Genomic DNA, 16,455 nt, shown 5'->3' with positions numbered 1-16,455 from the left:
ATTCCTTTTCAACTGACTAAACAATTACTGGTATTTATTATCTTTATTTTGACAGAACTGGTTTAACACATTCTTAAAAAAATACACAACTTATTCTTTTTGATCATCACAAGTGTCATCAGCCTACCACAAATATTGTACTAAATAACTCTGCACCACAAAGAAACATGATCCTCTAAATGTTGAATCAACGTATTTGCTAAGGAGGTGTGTATCAAGTCAAGCCATCTCAACACAGAACTGATTCCCCAGTGGGAAGCAAATAAACAAGCAAGAAAACAGAATATCTCACCTTTGAAATGCCAGTTAACAGAGCTCCACAGGCCCAGTCCTTCTCTAGCAGGCACCCCCACCCCGAGAGGCGGCTGCTGCAGGCACAGAGCTGCTCTAGCAAATGGCCTGGTACAGTTCTCAGAAAGGCTTGTTTGCTGGTCACACAGTCACCAGGGACCCTGCAATGCTCCCTACCAAGACAGGAACAACCAGGCACTTCTTCCTCTCCTTTTTCTTCTTGTTTTCAAGGCCACATGCAACCTCTTTCTCTTTCTGTCCCCCTGGGAAGCTGGATTATTTTATGATGGCAACTGGTCATTCGGACCCTGACATCAACAGCACACAGACTCCTGTGTCTCAGAGGAATGTGGGTAAATGTGCCCTGTTGGGGCAAGTTCTCCCCCTTGTAAGAAAACCCCCCTCCCTTAAGAAAAAGAATTTTGATTGAAAATCACATTTTGCCTGAAGGCACCCTGGTTTTTTAAGTCTTATCCTTTCCAGAAAAACATTAAATCAGCCAAATGGCTCTCGCTGCCCCTCCACTGGAAGGAAGGAAAGTAACAACCAGAGGATAAAATACAGAAGGAAAAGCTTGAGTGATGAAAAAAGAAGTGGTAGCACTGACCTCTTGACTCAAGGGTAGTGTGGGGAGGAAGGCAGCTCAGAGTGGGAGGGAAGTGGCAGAGGGAAAATAGTATGCATATGTGCGGACACACAGGCAGATACTGATTTACCAAAGCCTAGTGAGGAGGCGTCAGCCTCCCTGTTGGCACCAATTTGTGTAGCCTGCCTTCCTGCATCTTGTGGAACAGCCACACAGCAGCACAGCTCAGCAGCCTCCCACCCAGTTTGGGAAAGGCCATCATTGCCTGTCCTCAACAAATGCATTGGCATCCACACCTTTGCATGGGAAGGGGCCAGCCCTGTTGGAGACCATTGCATTACATGTGCTATTTCCTGTGAACATGCTTATAAACTTACATAAGGAACATGATCTGGTCTTACATTTGTTCCAAATCTGTAGCTTCTGGAGACGTGTATGTGGACCAGCTCTAAAGCTACAAGCTTGTTTTCCCTGCAGAAGGGAAAAACAATTAGAAAACCTTTGTATTCTTTGCACTTAAAAGGGCAGGTCCCCTTACACCAGATACTGCTCTTTCAGCAGATCTTTGTGGGTGGAGATTTCATATCAGCATGTCTGCCAATTCCTGCCAGAGTTTCATCCAAGCCACAACACAATATACAGAGTCAACATTAATTAGCATTAATTATTATTTATAAGAAGCAATATTATCTTCACTGCTATCATTCACTCTTATTTTTATGCCTTACATAGGGTTCATATACATGGTACCTCACTGCTCAAACAGACCAAGGTCCCATGGTCTCTGCAGAATAACACACACTATTGCCATCCTTAAACCATTTTGAAGAGGTCATTGTAAAAGTTATGAGATCCCCTTTTCTGTGCTCCCATCAACTTGGCCTTCTACTTTCTGTTTATAGCTAGGTCAAGATTTTTCTTCTCTTTTTCCTCACAAACAGGAAAAAATAATAAAAAAACCCAAACAACTGCCTAGAGATCATGCAATAAATTTCTTTCCAATCAAATAAAAAAACCAGAAAAGAACCAACACAAGAAGAGCATTCCCTCCCACCATTTGGAACCATCCAAACACAATGTTTCCAGCACAAAACTCTCAAGTGACCCCTCTTGAGAAGGCACCTCACCAGAATTAACTGGTTTCACACTAACAGAGAAAACGTGCTTAATGAATTTATGTTGAATTTATTCCTCTATCTATTTGGTTGGCACAAGCAGGAACTTTCTTAACCATCACTTTATTGTGCTTCAAATCACGTCTCCAAAACCAGAATTGTCCTGCACGAAATGGAGTTTTATGTTAAGCAATGGGGCTGATTTTATTTAGTTCCCATAAAAGTGAGAAAAGTTTCAAATATTACAAAATTCAATTTAAAACAGTTAATTAGCCCAGATAGTTATTATTAGTACTACTGAAGTTATTAGTATTGTTGATAATAACTGCTCATAAATAATGATTTGCATGCATTAAATTTAGTTGGAAGAACTTATGAACATTAGCAAATCTTATAATGAGCATGGTCCATGTTCTCCTTCTAATGAATTCTGCCTCAGTTCCAGTTTAAATAATATTTTTTTACCACTTTGGTTCTTGCTTATTTTGTTGTTTGATGCAATACACAACAGCAAAGGCACCAAGATTAGTTCAGTGAATCCAATTTAGAATGCCACTTTTACATAGGCCAAGTTTAATAAAAACACTTCAGTATGTTAAAGTGAATTCCCTTAGCCAATCCAGGCTGGTTGGAGAAACTACTAATAATCAGCTGGAACTGCTGAGTCAAAATTAAGAATGAGATGGAAACACTCTATTTGAGATTGTTGCAATCACAAATTATGCACTGCTCTGAAACACTACATACTTTGACCAATATGAATTGCAACATTTTGCTGAGGAGTCACAACATGTTGTGTCACACTGAATACACCTTTCAGCCAGAAGTATGAACTGAAAAGAACAGGGAAACTCTGCATTGCCATTTGCTGTTGAAAGCCAACTTCCATCGGAAAACATTTGTGAGCAGTTTGATTTATGTGGAAATGTATATTTTATTTGCTTTACCAAGAAATCAGGTTAGACTTATTTAAATATTCAGATACATAAGAAAAACAACTTTAAAAGTAAATATTGTTGGCATATTTCTAATTTTCCCTATTATTCACATATGCATGGGATTAATTTAGTCCACAAGTTACCTAATCAGAGGTAAGAAACCACACCATTTTGCTTATACAAATAGCTAATATGCACATTATAAAGGGATTTTTTGGTTGTTGTTGATTTCTAAGTAAAATAAATCACGAATAATTTGCATAGAAGGGCACCTGAGAATACGGTTCACAGCACATAGGCAATTAACACATAGAAAAATATTTGCAGAAATTAATCATTCTGATTTGTTTCACTCAGTTTTCTAACTCTGAAATGTGCACTCTTGGTTATTTATATGAAAAGACAGGAAGAATGCTTCCAGGATAATAAAAGCATCCAGGATGGAAGAAGAAGAAGAAGAAAAAAAAAAAAAAAAAAAAAAAAAAAAAAAAAGTTTGATCTTCATTGTATCTATAACCGGTAATTACCATGCCATTATATCATTATATTTACACCAACAGTCAAGCACTTCACTGGCATAAACAGACACACCTCTTTCAGCAGCAGGGTTGCAATCACACATGCTGGTAGCTATCTTCATCCAAAATGCACTGACAGTTAAATGTGAAGAATGTATAAATTATTGTCCAGATCCTTAGCTGGTTCATCACACAACACTTCACTGAAGTTAATAGCACTGTACCATCTGATAACACATCCCATTATTCACAGCTTAATTAAATTGTGCATGGAAAGTTAGCAGAAAAAGGTAACCAACCAATGCAACACAAACAACACAAAACTCAGTGCGGCAAGCTTAAGCTGGCTCTGTTAAGCAACACATCAGTAATGGTGGAAAGAACACTTTTGGAAAGCACTCAGAGTCAATAAAGACATCCTTTTTAGTATTGATGAAGCAAGGCAGCTATCAGGACACATAAAAACACGTCTTAACTCACCTTTTCCTGGAGCAAGCTCTCATGTTCGAGCACTTCGCAGAAAGATGTTACAAAATAGCCTAATGGGAAACATTCTTCTGCACGAGTCATATATCAAAAAGGACTATAAGCAAGCAGCCGCCAGGTAAAGGAAGAAAATACCTGCAATGCTCAAGGTGGAACACAGTGTGCAGCTTTTAAGCAGCAAATAAATTTTGAGGGGCAATCCCTCTCACCTTACAGAATGTTTTTGCCTAGCTCAATAATTTAAATCCTTTCTTAATATCAGAATGAAGTTTGATTTAATGCTGAAAATAGCTTTTCACAATCAATTACCTTATATAACTAATCTCTTCATAAATAATCTTAATAAATGAGCAGAGTATCTCAAGCATTAAAAACTAGAGAACTTCCATTTTAGGTGCTTCCTAAGAGAAGGCAGGCAGACTGTAATTCACCCTAAATGCTTTTCAGAGGTCTATAATACATCCCAGGTGGTCACCTGGGAAGCCTTAGGCTTCCTTTCAGCTGACAGAAATAGGTATTACAGGGTGAAAATTACTTCATGCACTACAGTCACCTGTTTTGGGATGAGATTATAACAATTCCCTGGTGTGACAACATATGCAGGCATCTAAAATTTCAGGCAGCAGCAGTGAGAATGCATTATCTGCAAAGCACAATCTACATATGTAGAAATTTTTAAAGATACAAATTTTCAGTTCAAACTGACTATTATGTCTTTGGCTCTTTGGCTTTATTTTCTTGTTGCCTGTTAAATTATCAATGTTCTCCACTGTTGAAAACAGAAGAATCCTAGTGCTATAACTTTTGAACACTTTAATACCTTAGCCAATAGTTTCCTTGTAACAAACTGAAATTATGTTTATTTAAAAAAAAAAAAAAATAGGTTGCATCAAATCTTACCTCTGAAAAGGAAGACTCACAACATTCAGAAAAAGACTCTTTCCCCTGCAATGTTCTTGGGGAAAACTCTTCAACATCACTGGGACAGAAACACAGCCAATATACCCACAAAAACATAGTGCTGAAAGGAACAACAGTGCTGCTCTTTCCTGTCAAGAGCAGATCGGTGGAATAATACCTTAACAAAGCCTCAAGGTATAAAATGAACAGAAATATTCATTTAAACTACATTTTGCACCTGCCAACTAAAAATAGCTAGGACATGCCCTCAAGAAGCCAGCGTGTGATTGTCCACACTACTTAACTAGCAATAACCTTCCTGCCAAGGGCTGTCCCTCTAACCCAGTACTTTCTCATGCCACACAGAGGCCTCTATTTGGGAGATAACACAAAGGACAGTTCCCTCTAGACAGCACAGATGAGGCCACTTCTTTGTAAGGAAGAGAACTTAGCCACGTTAAAGCCCTCAGGGGAAGGACTGGGTGCTGGCCTGTTTTGTCTAGAGTTAAGGTAGCCCTAAAGACCGGATGGGACGTTGTGGGCACCTTTAAGGGTAAGATCAAGATTGTATCTAGAAGGCTCACCATACCGTGGTGTTTCAAACACTAATGAATACATTCATGCACAAGAGTAATTTTCCCAAATTAATTAGGATTACTCCTATGTATAAAAGTATGCCAGCGTAGGTGTGCGCAGAAGAGGTTCTGGAATGTCAGTCATCATATACCCATCAGTTAAGGCACGCTCATAAATGTTTTTGTTTGAAAGATTGTACTAACCTTAATATAAAATACATGTTTTCTGGGTCTGATGACTCAAGAAGAACTTGCAAGTCTTTAACTCATTCATCTTATATAAATAAACTTTCCCCTTGTGAAAGGGAGTCCTATGGCATTAATAAATAGGGATCTTTCTCAACCAGACTCAGATTCTGTAAGAATCACTTAGAAACATTTAGACTAATTATTTGTTGCGAATTATTCACTTGACTCCGTCTCTTCAATCAAGAAGCATGGCTCTATTTCTTTCAGCAGCACAAGCCAGTATAATAGAATATTTTCATATTAAACACCATTTAATTAAAGTCTCAGCTGGGAATAGTCATGAGTCTGGCCAAAGTTTTGAAGGTTTTGAATGCAGGCCCACTGGATTGAAAGCTCCACCTATTTAGTTTGCCTCTGCACCTCACTACACCTATTTTCCTCAAGGGGCCAAACTTTAATGATAGTACATTTAAAGGCCAAAGTAGGGGTAAGAGGGTACTGGGTGCCTGTCACATCCTGCCTTTAAAATAAACTCTATCCAAGTCACCAAGATTTACTTACAAAGCTGACTATTTTTTAAAACAGCACTGGAGGAGGCCATTTTTCTCATAACATTTTGATAACTCTTAAAAAAAAATTAATCTGTGTTGGGCCTTGTTGAGTTTCTTGGCACTGACCACGTGTCAGATAGATAACATAAAAAATGACTGTCTTCCAAACCCTTATGGCATAAATAAATCAAGCTATGAATACGGACTCTCATAAGTGATGAGTAAATATCTCCATTGCCTGATCCATCAGTGTCGGGTGCCAGAGCTCACACTTTTCAGATATGAATACTGAAGTCTGCAGATCTTTGAATCCCTTTGTGTATTGGTCATGCTCTGTTTTTCTTTCACAATCTCCTATTCTTCACAGTTGCTGGAGATTTTCACTAGGAAAAAAAAAAATGAAAGGAGAAAATATTTTGTACAGAAATTGCAAGTAAAAAGAACTGAGGTACCCCAGCACCTTTAGGAATTACACTACTGATGTTCAACTTTCACTTTTGTGAGCTGGTGGGGTTTTTTTTTGTTTGTTTGGGGTTTTTTTTTTGTTTGTTTTTTGTAATTTTTATTCAGTGTAAAACAAGACAAAACCAAAAATCAACCATAAAAAATAAACCTCCACTCCTCAACCACCCCTAGCCATGAAAGACTGGAAAAGTATACTCCAAGAGAGAAAATGCAGATGAAAGACAATCGCTTCCAAAAGCACCATGGGAAACAAAAAGCCAGAGAACTCCCTAGCCCGAGGAAAGCTGTAGAGGTGAGCAGTCCAAAAAATTATACCAGGAGAAGCAGTCAAATTGGAGATTGTTGGGCATCCTGAAAAATTTCTACAGTCTAAGTGGAACTGCTCTGCAATGAGTTCTCAGTTGGAGCTCTCTACTCCAACTTTCTCCTCATCTTCAACTCTTCATCTCAGCTTTGCTCCCTTTTCTTTTTCCTCTGTTAGCTTTAAGCTTTAGCCTGCCTGATTTCCTCCCCCATACATTTCCACTTATTTATTTTTACTGTAAAAATAACAAAAGTTTCTGAAATGTCATTTCCATCATGAAAAAATGTCAAAACCTCCCAATATTTTTAAAAGGGAAAATGATCCATGTAAGAAGAATCCCAAAGAAGCAGCTGTGTGCCACAGTAGCGATTACAATCCTGGAGAAGTTAAGATCCTGTTTGTGCTAGTCTCTCTCTGTGCACGCATACTCACTCCCTCCTCACGGTCCTGACTGACTTAGAGGGAAGGAGCCATTGCATTAAAGCAGATTTGGAGATGTTTAGTAAGACCTGGTCATAAGCAAACAAATCAGGACTACTGACAGGTTTACAGGGCAGAAGATACTGGGTGTGACACACCAGAAAATTACTTGCAGACATTAAACTGGCGCAAGTCTGTGGACTATGTTTTACTTACCAGTCTTGGGCTAACACCCAGGACTTTTCTCTCCTTGCAAAGGTATGATGTCAGGCACATGGCAGTTCTTGAGATTCTGTATAAGCCAGCATTGCCAGAGGCTCCGTGCAGGTGTGGTTAACAGTTATTTAATGATTCTTCACAACTGCATGTATCTGTCTGAACATAAATACAGTCTGATTGTAATCTTTCTTTTCACACCATGAATTTGCCCTAGTGTTTCCACCCTTGCAGGTTCACAAATGCCCAATGTTGGCTATTACAGACCTGAGAGTCACTTCATCATTTCAAACCATTCATGAGCACTTTGCTGTCCTATTGGCTTGGTAAGGTGAAGACAATGAAGGCAGTATATTTAATACAAATGCTCCAGTTCTTCACTTAAATTCTGTATGTTTGGCTCCCTGATGACTCACGGGACTCTCCTCCCTTCCCCACGTTTACACAGTGATGACAAGTACTGTTAACTTTCTAAAAGCAAATTATCAAAAAAAAACCCAGAACACTGGCAATTCCTGGGAAAAGCTCTTTCTCATTTTCCAGCAGTTGCACGAGCCTTTACTCTAAATATCACTACAGTTCAATTAGTTAAAATAATTTTGAGTGATAGTTCAACTGTTTCTTATCCAAAAGGTAATAGTTTTCCTAATTAGTCACTTGCTTTGATAAGGCACTGACTTTTACTCTAATCTAAATTAACAAGACTTTATCTACTTGCATCATTTAAACACACCCTACTTGCAAATCTGGTATGACTAAAAACCATGACAAGTGTTTGGTTTCATTTTACATTTGCTTCAAAGTGCCCCACTTGGAGGTTAATTATTAATCCACTGAAGTATATGTAAAGGTTCAGGGAAACAACAGGGTTAGTAGGTAGAGCAGTAGAGGAGGAATTTGGAAACCCATGTCCTATTCCCATCTTAGATCATGTAAGTTTGGCCAAGACATTCAAAACCTGTGAGCCTTTACTTAGAGAACCAAAATAGCAACACTCTGCACAAAGCACTTTGACATCTGTAGGGAAGAAATGTCATGGGTGTGAGGCAACAGGATGTTTATTCACACCTTAAAGAGACTGAAACTCAGCTAATCCCTTAAGAACTCACCTAGGAAATGGAAATCAAATACACAGTGCATGCAACTCAACGAAGTAATGATTTTATTACATCTGCAGCAGCAGCAGGACCAGCTCTCCAAGTTTTTACTGCATTTCTCTGCCATCTGAAAGGTGGTGAAAACATGCTCGATTTCAGGAACCAGTTTGCAGGACATAAATCCCCATCTCCCACCACCCGAGGTACTGCAGGGGATGTACCCTCAGTGTAACTCTGCTCTCTGTTCAAGGAATAAGCCAGCAGCAGCATGGACCACACTTTCAAAGAAACCAATGGTTCTGGAGCTGTCCAGTGGGCTGCAGAAAAGGAAAATGGAACACAGCAAATGGAGAAAATGCACGAGAGGTACAATTTGGGGGTATACTGCCAAATCCCGCCTACCACAGGAAAGTCTGGATGTCAGCAGCCTGCTCCCAAATAGCTCCATTATAGTGCATTTCACTTGGTCTTGGAAAAAAGAAAAATCAAGGTTTTCACACCATTATTTATTTACAGATTTGGCTAATGCTTATATAAATCATGGGATTTCACCAGAAATAGCTTTTTGAAAAGAAAGAAACAACAAAAGAAATCCAACCCAGAAGTAAGAAATTTAAATACTTATTGCTGTTCAACTGGAATATTATTGGCAAGGTGATTAATTTGTTGATCCACGGTGCTATAAATAGTTCTTTACTTCGTTGAATTGAAACATATCCTTCATATCTCTAGTCACTGTTTACCCATGTAAAATATATGTGGGTTTGAGTTGGCTTAGGTGTACTCCAGCAAGGGCTAGCAAAGTTCACTGAGTCTCCATCACATATTTGAAGTCCTCCATCCCTCGGTTAATTTTGCTGTAATTCTCTTTCAAAGTTCTTCACTTTCCTCCATCAGTGCATGGACTTGAAGGCAGTGAGAGGCTATTGTAACAGCTCAGCTGGTGTTTCCTCATATCACGGGCCAGCGATAGCAAGCCTCTGGCATCAATACCAAGTTTGATGCCAACAGATATTTGGTCTGGCACCAGCAAAAACAAGCTATGATGGTTTCTTTTTAAGTTTATTTGGCACCAGTAACAAAACCCATTCACTATGCTTGGCAGAGAGCCACAGAATTTCACCAAATGGCTTCTGCATCATAACTTCATAACAAGCATAACACAGCGTAACTTCTAATTGCGGTGGAGCCTGCCCCTTAGCAAGCAATTCTCTCCTGACAATTACAGCCAGGATTATCAATACATGTGCTGCTTTCTAATACCAGCTTCTTCCTCACTGTAAGAAAAATTTCCTTGAAGAGATCCACAAACCCCTAAGTCCATCACCATTTGGATTTTGTCTCTCGTGTTGCAGTTACATGAAACCCAGTAATCAGCCATGAGAAAAGCCTATGGGGACAGTTACTGAATTAAGTCATCACAAAATATGTTGTAAATACTGTGTTGATTTAACCTCACCCTGCACTCTTTTATGTCACGTATTTCTCAGACTGCAAACCTGCAATATATTCCAGAGAGGTTCACCTTATGCCAGTGTGGAACCTCATTCAAGCCCTGGAGGCTGAACACAGCACTAGTAAAAAGAGAGAATTAGCTATAAATTACCTGAGTCTCGGGACAGAGCAATCTCCATTTTGACAGCTCCTTGCTAAATGGTACAGCACTTTCCAGTGAGGTCTTGTGGTGGATACCTCAGCGGACACAAGGCAGGACAAGGGTTTCAGAGAGCTCAGTTCAACAAACAAGGTTGCAACTGACCAAATTATTTTCAGCAGGACTCGCCTTCATTCCTTGTTGCCAGTAAAATGGGAGATTTGTCAGTGAAAAGATGATGTAAGCACTAATAGCGAGAGCAATAGATATCACTTCCTTCACAAGAGAAAATCTGTGCCTGCCCATTCTGTCACAATCCAGGGCTCTGGAGAAAAAAAATTGCTTAGCTGCAGACATTTTTTATGGAACATGAAGTGGGCACAGGGAGGAAGTGATACTAATCTCTCAGCATGGGAAAATTTCATTCTGAGCAACATCTCCCAAGAAAATAAAGACTGCATGAAACAAAGTTGAAATGGAACTCCCCGTTGTAAATTCAGCTCTTAGTACCTGCCAAAGACATGAGAAAATTTCTGCCCACAGGGAATGTCTGTCCTTGTGAAAAAGTGCCAGTCTTCCCCAATGAGGGAATTCACGCAGACATGCATTCTGCTTCAGTGATCAAACTCTTCCTCTCAAGGTCTAAAGGAATTTCCACTAACCTCCTTTCTTACAGCTCTAGCTGGATTTCCTTCAAGTACAAAAATATACATAGCGTAATTAGCCAGCCTTCACAGACTGTAGTTCATTTATGCATGCTAGGCACATCTCCTGCTGCGAGCAGCCCATCCAGAGCGAACTCTTTGAACTGCTCTATTGTTTTTCACGTAGTGTATTGCATTGTCCAGTCTGACCATTCCTGGCAAGGCAGTGCGCTCCTGCAGCTTGTCACAGGAGGAGAAGAGATGATGGAGCACTTTGTCCAGCTGGTGTCCACCACAGAGACCTTTATTGGCCAGTTGTTCTTATATGACTTTACCTGGAAACCCTCTCTAATCTATAGTTAGTGGTCTGGAGAGACAGAAGGCAAAAAAGAGAAGTAAGAAAGAAATGGATGAAAAAAACCCCAAAAACTAGAAGAAATATTTTTTTTAAAAAAATTAAACCAAGAATATATTGTGACACACCTTTGCACAATGTTTGCTGAACTAAAAAACCCGTGTCTCTGTGGTTTAAAATACCACGGAGACAACATAACTGGATCAACCTACACTCACAACCACCAGACAGTGTAGCATTTTTCTGCATTTAGTAAGGAATATTTTTGTAATTGGTAGCTTGAGCATACTGCAAAGGACTATACAACCTAGTATAGTTGTATAGTCCAAATACCCATTGGGTGACTCTTTCTGAATTAAATGGGTGAAATACTACAAAAAATGGGAAGCAAAGCTGATCACGTGATTTTCAAGCAACCATTCACATTTCTCCACTTGTCTTTGTCAGGGTTCTGTTTTGGGTAGGAAAAGAGGGGATCGTACATCAAAAAAAGTCCTGCTCTGCTGATCTAAAGAGGAAGAGACATTTCATTTTAGAACAAAGAATTTGATTTTTTTTTTACATTGCTTCACTGGAGGTTTTCGGAGGTTTTCTTGGGGTGATGGGAGTAGGGTGTTTGGCTTAGCTATAATACAGCACATCAAAGTGCTTTTGATGTGAAGTTTACTTAACAGAATCAGTTTTTCCGATGATTGTGTTAATCTTTATAAACCTGAAGGCGATACTGTGCCTTTTAAAAACTATAGCAGGAAAAGACTTGAGGTTACATATACTCTCAGCGGTGAGAGATGGGAGTAGTTGGATTATTTCACCACTTCTTACGACTTTACTTGTGTTTCATGGCCAGCATTAGCAATGGACTTTATACTGCTCTCACTCAGGCAAGCAAGGCTCTATTTAAACCCTGCATGGCCCTTCCATGAGCACCTTCATATGTTTTCTCAGGTCAGAGCCACCAGAGATTTCAAGGGACAGTTTACAACAGGCACTGGCTCAGAGGTAGCAAAGGGGCCTTGAGTCACAACAAGAATCAACGCTGATCTTAGAAAGACTCCCAGCTCCCACCCATTAATAGCTATCTTTGTATTATTTTGAGTACAAGCTTCTGTCCCCTCTTAAATCTTGCAAAACCAGCTTTGCCATCCACTCCTAGTCTTGAAGTATGGCTGTGAAAAAGCTTCTGTTATGTCTGATGTGTTTACCTACAGCATTTGAATGACTTTTTAAGTTCTTTGAATAAAGATAAGAGACAATGTGTACATTTTCCACACAAATAGTGGAACGGTAATAAAATAAACATCAAAGGCAAGCTAGCAAATCATCGCTACTTCACTGCTATTTACAACAAAAGCAGGAAGAGGAAAAAACCTACCCTTGCCATTGGCATCATCATAGAAAATATGAGTTTTGGAAGGAATGATACGTTTTTCCCATACCCTTAAACACAAACATTGGCACCTACAGCTAAGACAATACTGAAGGATTTCAGTTTACATTACACGGAGACAACAACAACAAGGAACCAAGAGAGGTCTCCCTCCTCTTATTTTTGTCTTTCTGAATTGCCTGCTTTTCTCAACTGGCACAGCTTTTGTGAGAAAGGCAAGATATCCAGCGTATTATTATTCCTATTAAAGTTGTCAGGAAGGCAATGAGAGGGACAGAAGAACGTCTCACTCTTTTACTTTATATGGTATTTACCATGTAAACTTATGCAGACTGAAGAAATGGCAAAGCTTTGAAACAAAATGCAGCTGTGTGTGGGGAAACATATTCTATTCTCAAGAGAGATCAAGATAGAAAGTAAGGCTGTTTGTTTCTCCTCTTAGTCTTTCAAACCTCACTTTTTTCATCTTCCTCTCCAATACTCCTTGAGAGCCAGACCACAGCGGAATAGTCCTAACCAGAGTGACTCTTCATTATGTATTTATTCTAAAATAAGGTCCGATTTAGAAAGACTGCTTTTGGGAAATATGGAGCAATCCAACTCTTACTCCAGGACACAAAATTCGAAGCATACATATGAGAAATAAAACATAAGCACCACATTGGATTTTTGCTGATGTTTTTGTTATTGTTTTGCAGACACCAGCACTCCTGCCGTATGAAGTGAAATGGCATTTTGCAATGGACTCTGAACAGTGAGCAGAACAGAGAGTTTTCAGAGAAGCTGCTGCCAGCTAGCTCTCTTCATTGAGTTGTTCCATCTAGCGTAATGTTGAAAGAGGGGAAAAAAAATCTGAAGGATGGCAATACCCTGACAACTTAAACCTAAAAACAAATCCAAAAAGGATGACTAGTATCTTTAGAAAGAAAAGCGTCTAGGTAAAATTGCAGAATATGTTGTCCCAAGTTTTATGGGAAATTTACAGATTCACTGTGATTTAAAAAATCTTAAAGTTACCATAAAAAAAAAAAAAAAAAAAAAAAAAAAAAAAAAAAAAAAAAAAAACACCACTACACAATAAAACATTTTACTAGGGAGTGGCAGTTGTAAGAGGGAGGTTACAAACACACTATCCAGAAGAGCTCAAGCAACGCTACTACAGAAGCAGTAGCACACGTAAAACTAAGGTTAAGGCTTCAACTAACTCTCTCATAGCAAAACTCCAAAGCATTGCCTACCTGTTCCCATTCTACCTCTGCACCAGGTGTGCTTATGACAGAAGGAAAAAGAGACCAGCACTGAAACTATTTTGTCAGGCTACATAAATCATTAGGAATTCACAACTGCAAAGTCACGTATTATTTTCCAACAGGTTGTTGAGCTGTCATATTACAACATGTTGCTTTATACGGCGCTATTAAAATAAATCACTGCACGTAACAGGTTCAGCTCTGCCACCTATAAGTCATTCTGCATTTTACACCTGGGAGGCGGGCCGGCTCTGCTTAGTCGCGCCGAGCTGCGGCTTCGTTCGAAATACCCGGGAAGGGGAGGGACCTGGCAGGAGAAAATACAAACAAGTTTCGTAAAATAACTTTCCAACAAGACCTCGCTGTCATCTTAGCTAATCACAGCTCTAATACGGCTTATTAGGGCATACCCACCTTTGCTACCTTGCTTCTCCACCCACCACCCTTTAAGATCTTTGTCCTGGCTCCGCCTCTCGCCGGCGTTATAATGGGCTGGTCTGAAAGTGGTGGAGAGACACACAACCACAGGGGAAGGGAGAGATAATGACAATAACACTAAAAACCCTAATAACCCGTCTGCTGCCCGCCTCGCAGCGAGGAGCCAGCCCGGCGTGCCGGCACTGACGGGGGTCGAAGCCGGAGAGAGCGGAGTAACCCCGACGGCCCTCGAGAGCTTCTCCCCGCGCCCGGGGAGCGCCGAACGGTAACAGCGGCAGCGCCCCGGGGAGGACCGAGCCCGGGCGGGCACGGAGCAGTGCCGGCTCCGGCAGCCGGCAGCCGCCCGCCCGCCCGCCCTCTACGCGCACCGGCTCCACGGGGGCCGCCTCGCCCATCTCCTTCGGCCCCATGGAGCGGCGACAGTAAAGAGCGACAAGGACAGAAAGGGGCGCGAAAGCAGAGCTAGCACCCCAGTGGGGGAGAAGGAGGTGGAAGCCCGGAGGAATCGCCCGAAGGGGCCGGTCCCTGCCAGCGACTCCGGGCCGGCGGGCTGAGGCGGGCGAGGAGCCCCGCTGCCCTGCCCCGCCGGTCTCGCCTACCGCCGCGGAGCTGTCCAAGCCGGCGAGGGGACAGAAAGCTTCGCTGCCTCCCGCCTCCCTTGAGGCCGAGCCGAGGGGCGGGGGTCGCGCCCGCCCAGCGGAGCCGCGGGGCGCGGGGGGGCCGGCGGCGTCACCGCCATGAAGCTGGAGGTGTTCTCGCAGCACTACGAGGACAAGCTGAGCGCCGGCAGCGACCAGGAAGGCAGCGGCTCGCTCTCCCCGGCTCCGGCGGAGAGCGAGCTGGGCTCGGACGGTGACTGCGCGGCCAACAGCCCGGGCGGCGGGGCCGGGCGGCCGGGGCATCCCCCGCCGCCGCCGCCCACGCCGCAGCCCCCGCCGCCGCCGCCGCCGGCCGAGAGCGCCAAGGGGAAACCCTACACGCGGCGGCCGAAGCCGCCCTACTCCTACATCGCGCTGATCGCTATGGCCATCCGCGACTCGGCCGGCGGCCGCCTGACCCTGGCCGAGATCAACGACTACCTGATGAGCCGCTTCCCCTTCTTCCGCGGCGCCTACACCGGCTGGCGCAACTCGGTGCGCCACAACCTCTCCCTTAACGACTGCTTCGTCAAGGTGCTGCGCGACCCGGCGCGGCCCTGGGGCAAGGACAACTACTGGATGCTGAACCCCAGCAGCGAGTACACCTTCGCCGACGGCGTCTTCCGCCGCCGCCGCAAGCGCCTCAGCCGCGCCGCCCCGCCGCCGCAGCCCGCCCGCCCCGCCGCCGGCGCCCCGCCGCAAGCGCCGCAGGAGGCGGCCGGAGCGGGCACCGCGTCCCCCGGCGCTTCCCCGCGGTGCTGCTGCGCCTCCTCGCCCTGTCGCTGCGCGCCGGGCGCCAAGGAGGCAGCGGCGGGGGGCGGCGGGGCGAGGCCGGCGGGCGGCGGCGCCGCCAAGTTCTCCAGCTCCTTCGCCATCGAGAGCCTCCTGCAGCGGCCGGCAGGACCCCGCGCCGCCCCGCAGCCGCCGCCGCACGCCCGCCTCCTGTGGCCGGCGCCGCCCGCGCCCCCGCACCTGCTGCCCGGCCCCTACCCGCTGCTCCCGTACCCACCTGCCGCGCAGCCCCCGCCCGCCGCCGCCCTCTACGGCGGGGGCCTCCTGCAGCTCTGCGCCTACGGGCTGGCAGAGCCGTCGCCGCCGCCGCCGCTGCTGCTGGGGGCCGGGCGGCCCGCGCTGGTCCCGGGGGAGGCGTCGCCGCTGGCGGAGCGGCCGCGGGCGCCGCCGTTCCACGCCGGCCTCGCCAAGGGCGGGCGGGGGCCGCCGCCCGGCTCCCCGCTCTACGGGCCCCTCCGGCTCGCCGGGCCGCCGCCGCCGCCGGCGGGGGGCTCGGCCTCGTTCCAGCCGTACGCCGTGGAGACCCCCCTGGCTTAATGGAGCCCCCCTCCTCCCCTGCGAGGGACCTGCCCGGGGAGGCGTGGAGGGGGGAAGGAGGAGGCTCTGGATCCCGCACTTTAACTCCAGAGGCGACCGCAGCCTCCAAGCAAAAGCCTCGGTGACTGTGCCTTAGTGAAATGACAGTGGGTTTAACTTAAGCCAAAAA

General features: G+C 44.0%; 1 protein-coding gene and 1 long non-coding RNA gene across 6 annotated transcripts in view; one reads left to right on the top strand and one right to left on the bottom strand.

The window, feature by feature from the left end:
- The window catches only part of LOC120755913 (uncharacterized), a 107,450-nt gene extending 103,114 nt beyond the window's left edge, over nt 1-4,336 (bottom strand). For 2 of the 5 annotated variants that reach the window (XR_005701926.1, XR_005701929.1), the window contains exons 1-2: nt 3,929-4,336; nt 1,255-1,348 (exon numbers count right to left, since the gene is read on the bottom strand). This is a non-coding gene — a long non-coding RNA (uncharacterized LOC120755913). The remainder of the gene's footprint in view (nt 1-1,254; nt 1,349-3,928) is intronic. The other 3 variants (XR_005701928.1, XR_005701927.1, XR_005701925.1) reach the window with 2 other exon arrangements.
- Nucleotides 4,337-14,668: 10,332 nt separating this feature from the next.
- On the top strand, nt 14,669-16,455 carry FOXQ1 (forkhead box Q1). The gene has a single exon (XM_040074273.2). It carries the CDS (start codon nt 15,057-15,059, stop codon nt 16,284-16,286), a length of 1,230 nt encoding a protein of 409 aa, XP_039930207.1. The 5' UTR covers nt 14,669-15,056; the 3' UTR covers nt 16,287-16,455.

Source organism: Hirundo rustica, chromosome 1 (assembly GCF_015227805.2).
Source record: "Hirundo rustica isolate bHirRus1 chromosome 1, bHirRus1.pri.v3, whole genome shotgun sequence".
NCBI lineage: Eukaryota > Metazoa > Chordata > Aves > Passeriformes > Hirundinidae > Hirundo > Hirundo rustica.
Note: the sequence above shows the minus strand (reverse complement) of the source record. Positions and strands in the feature narration are given on the sequence as shown.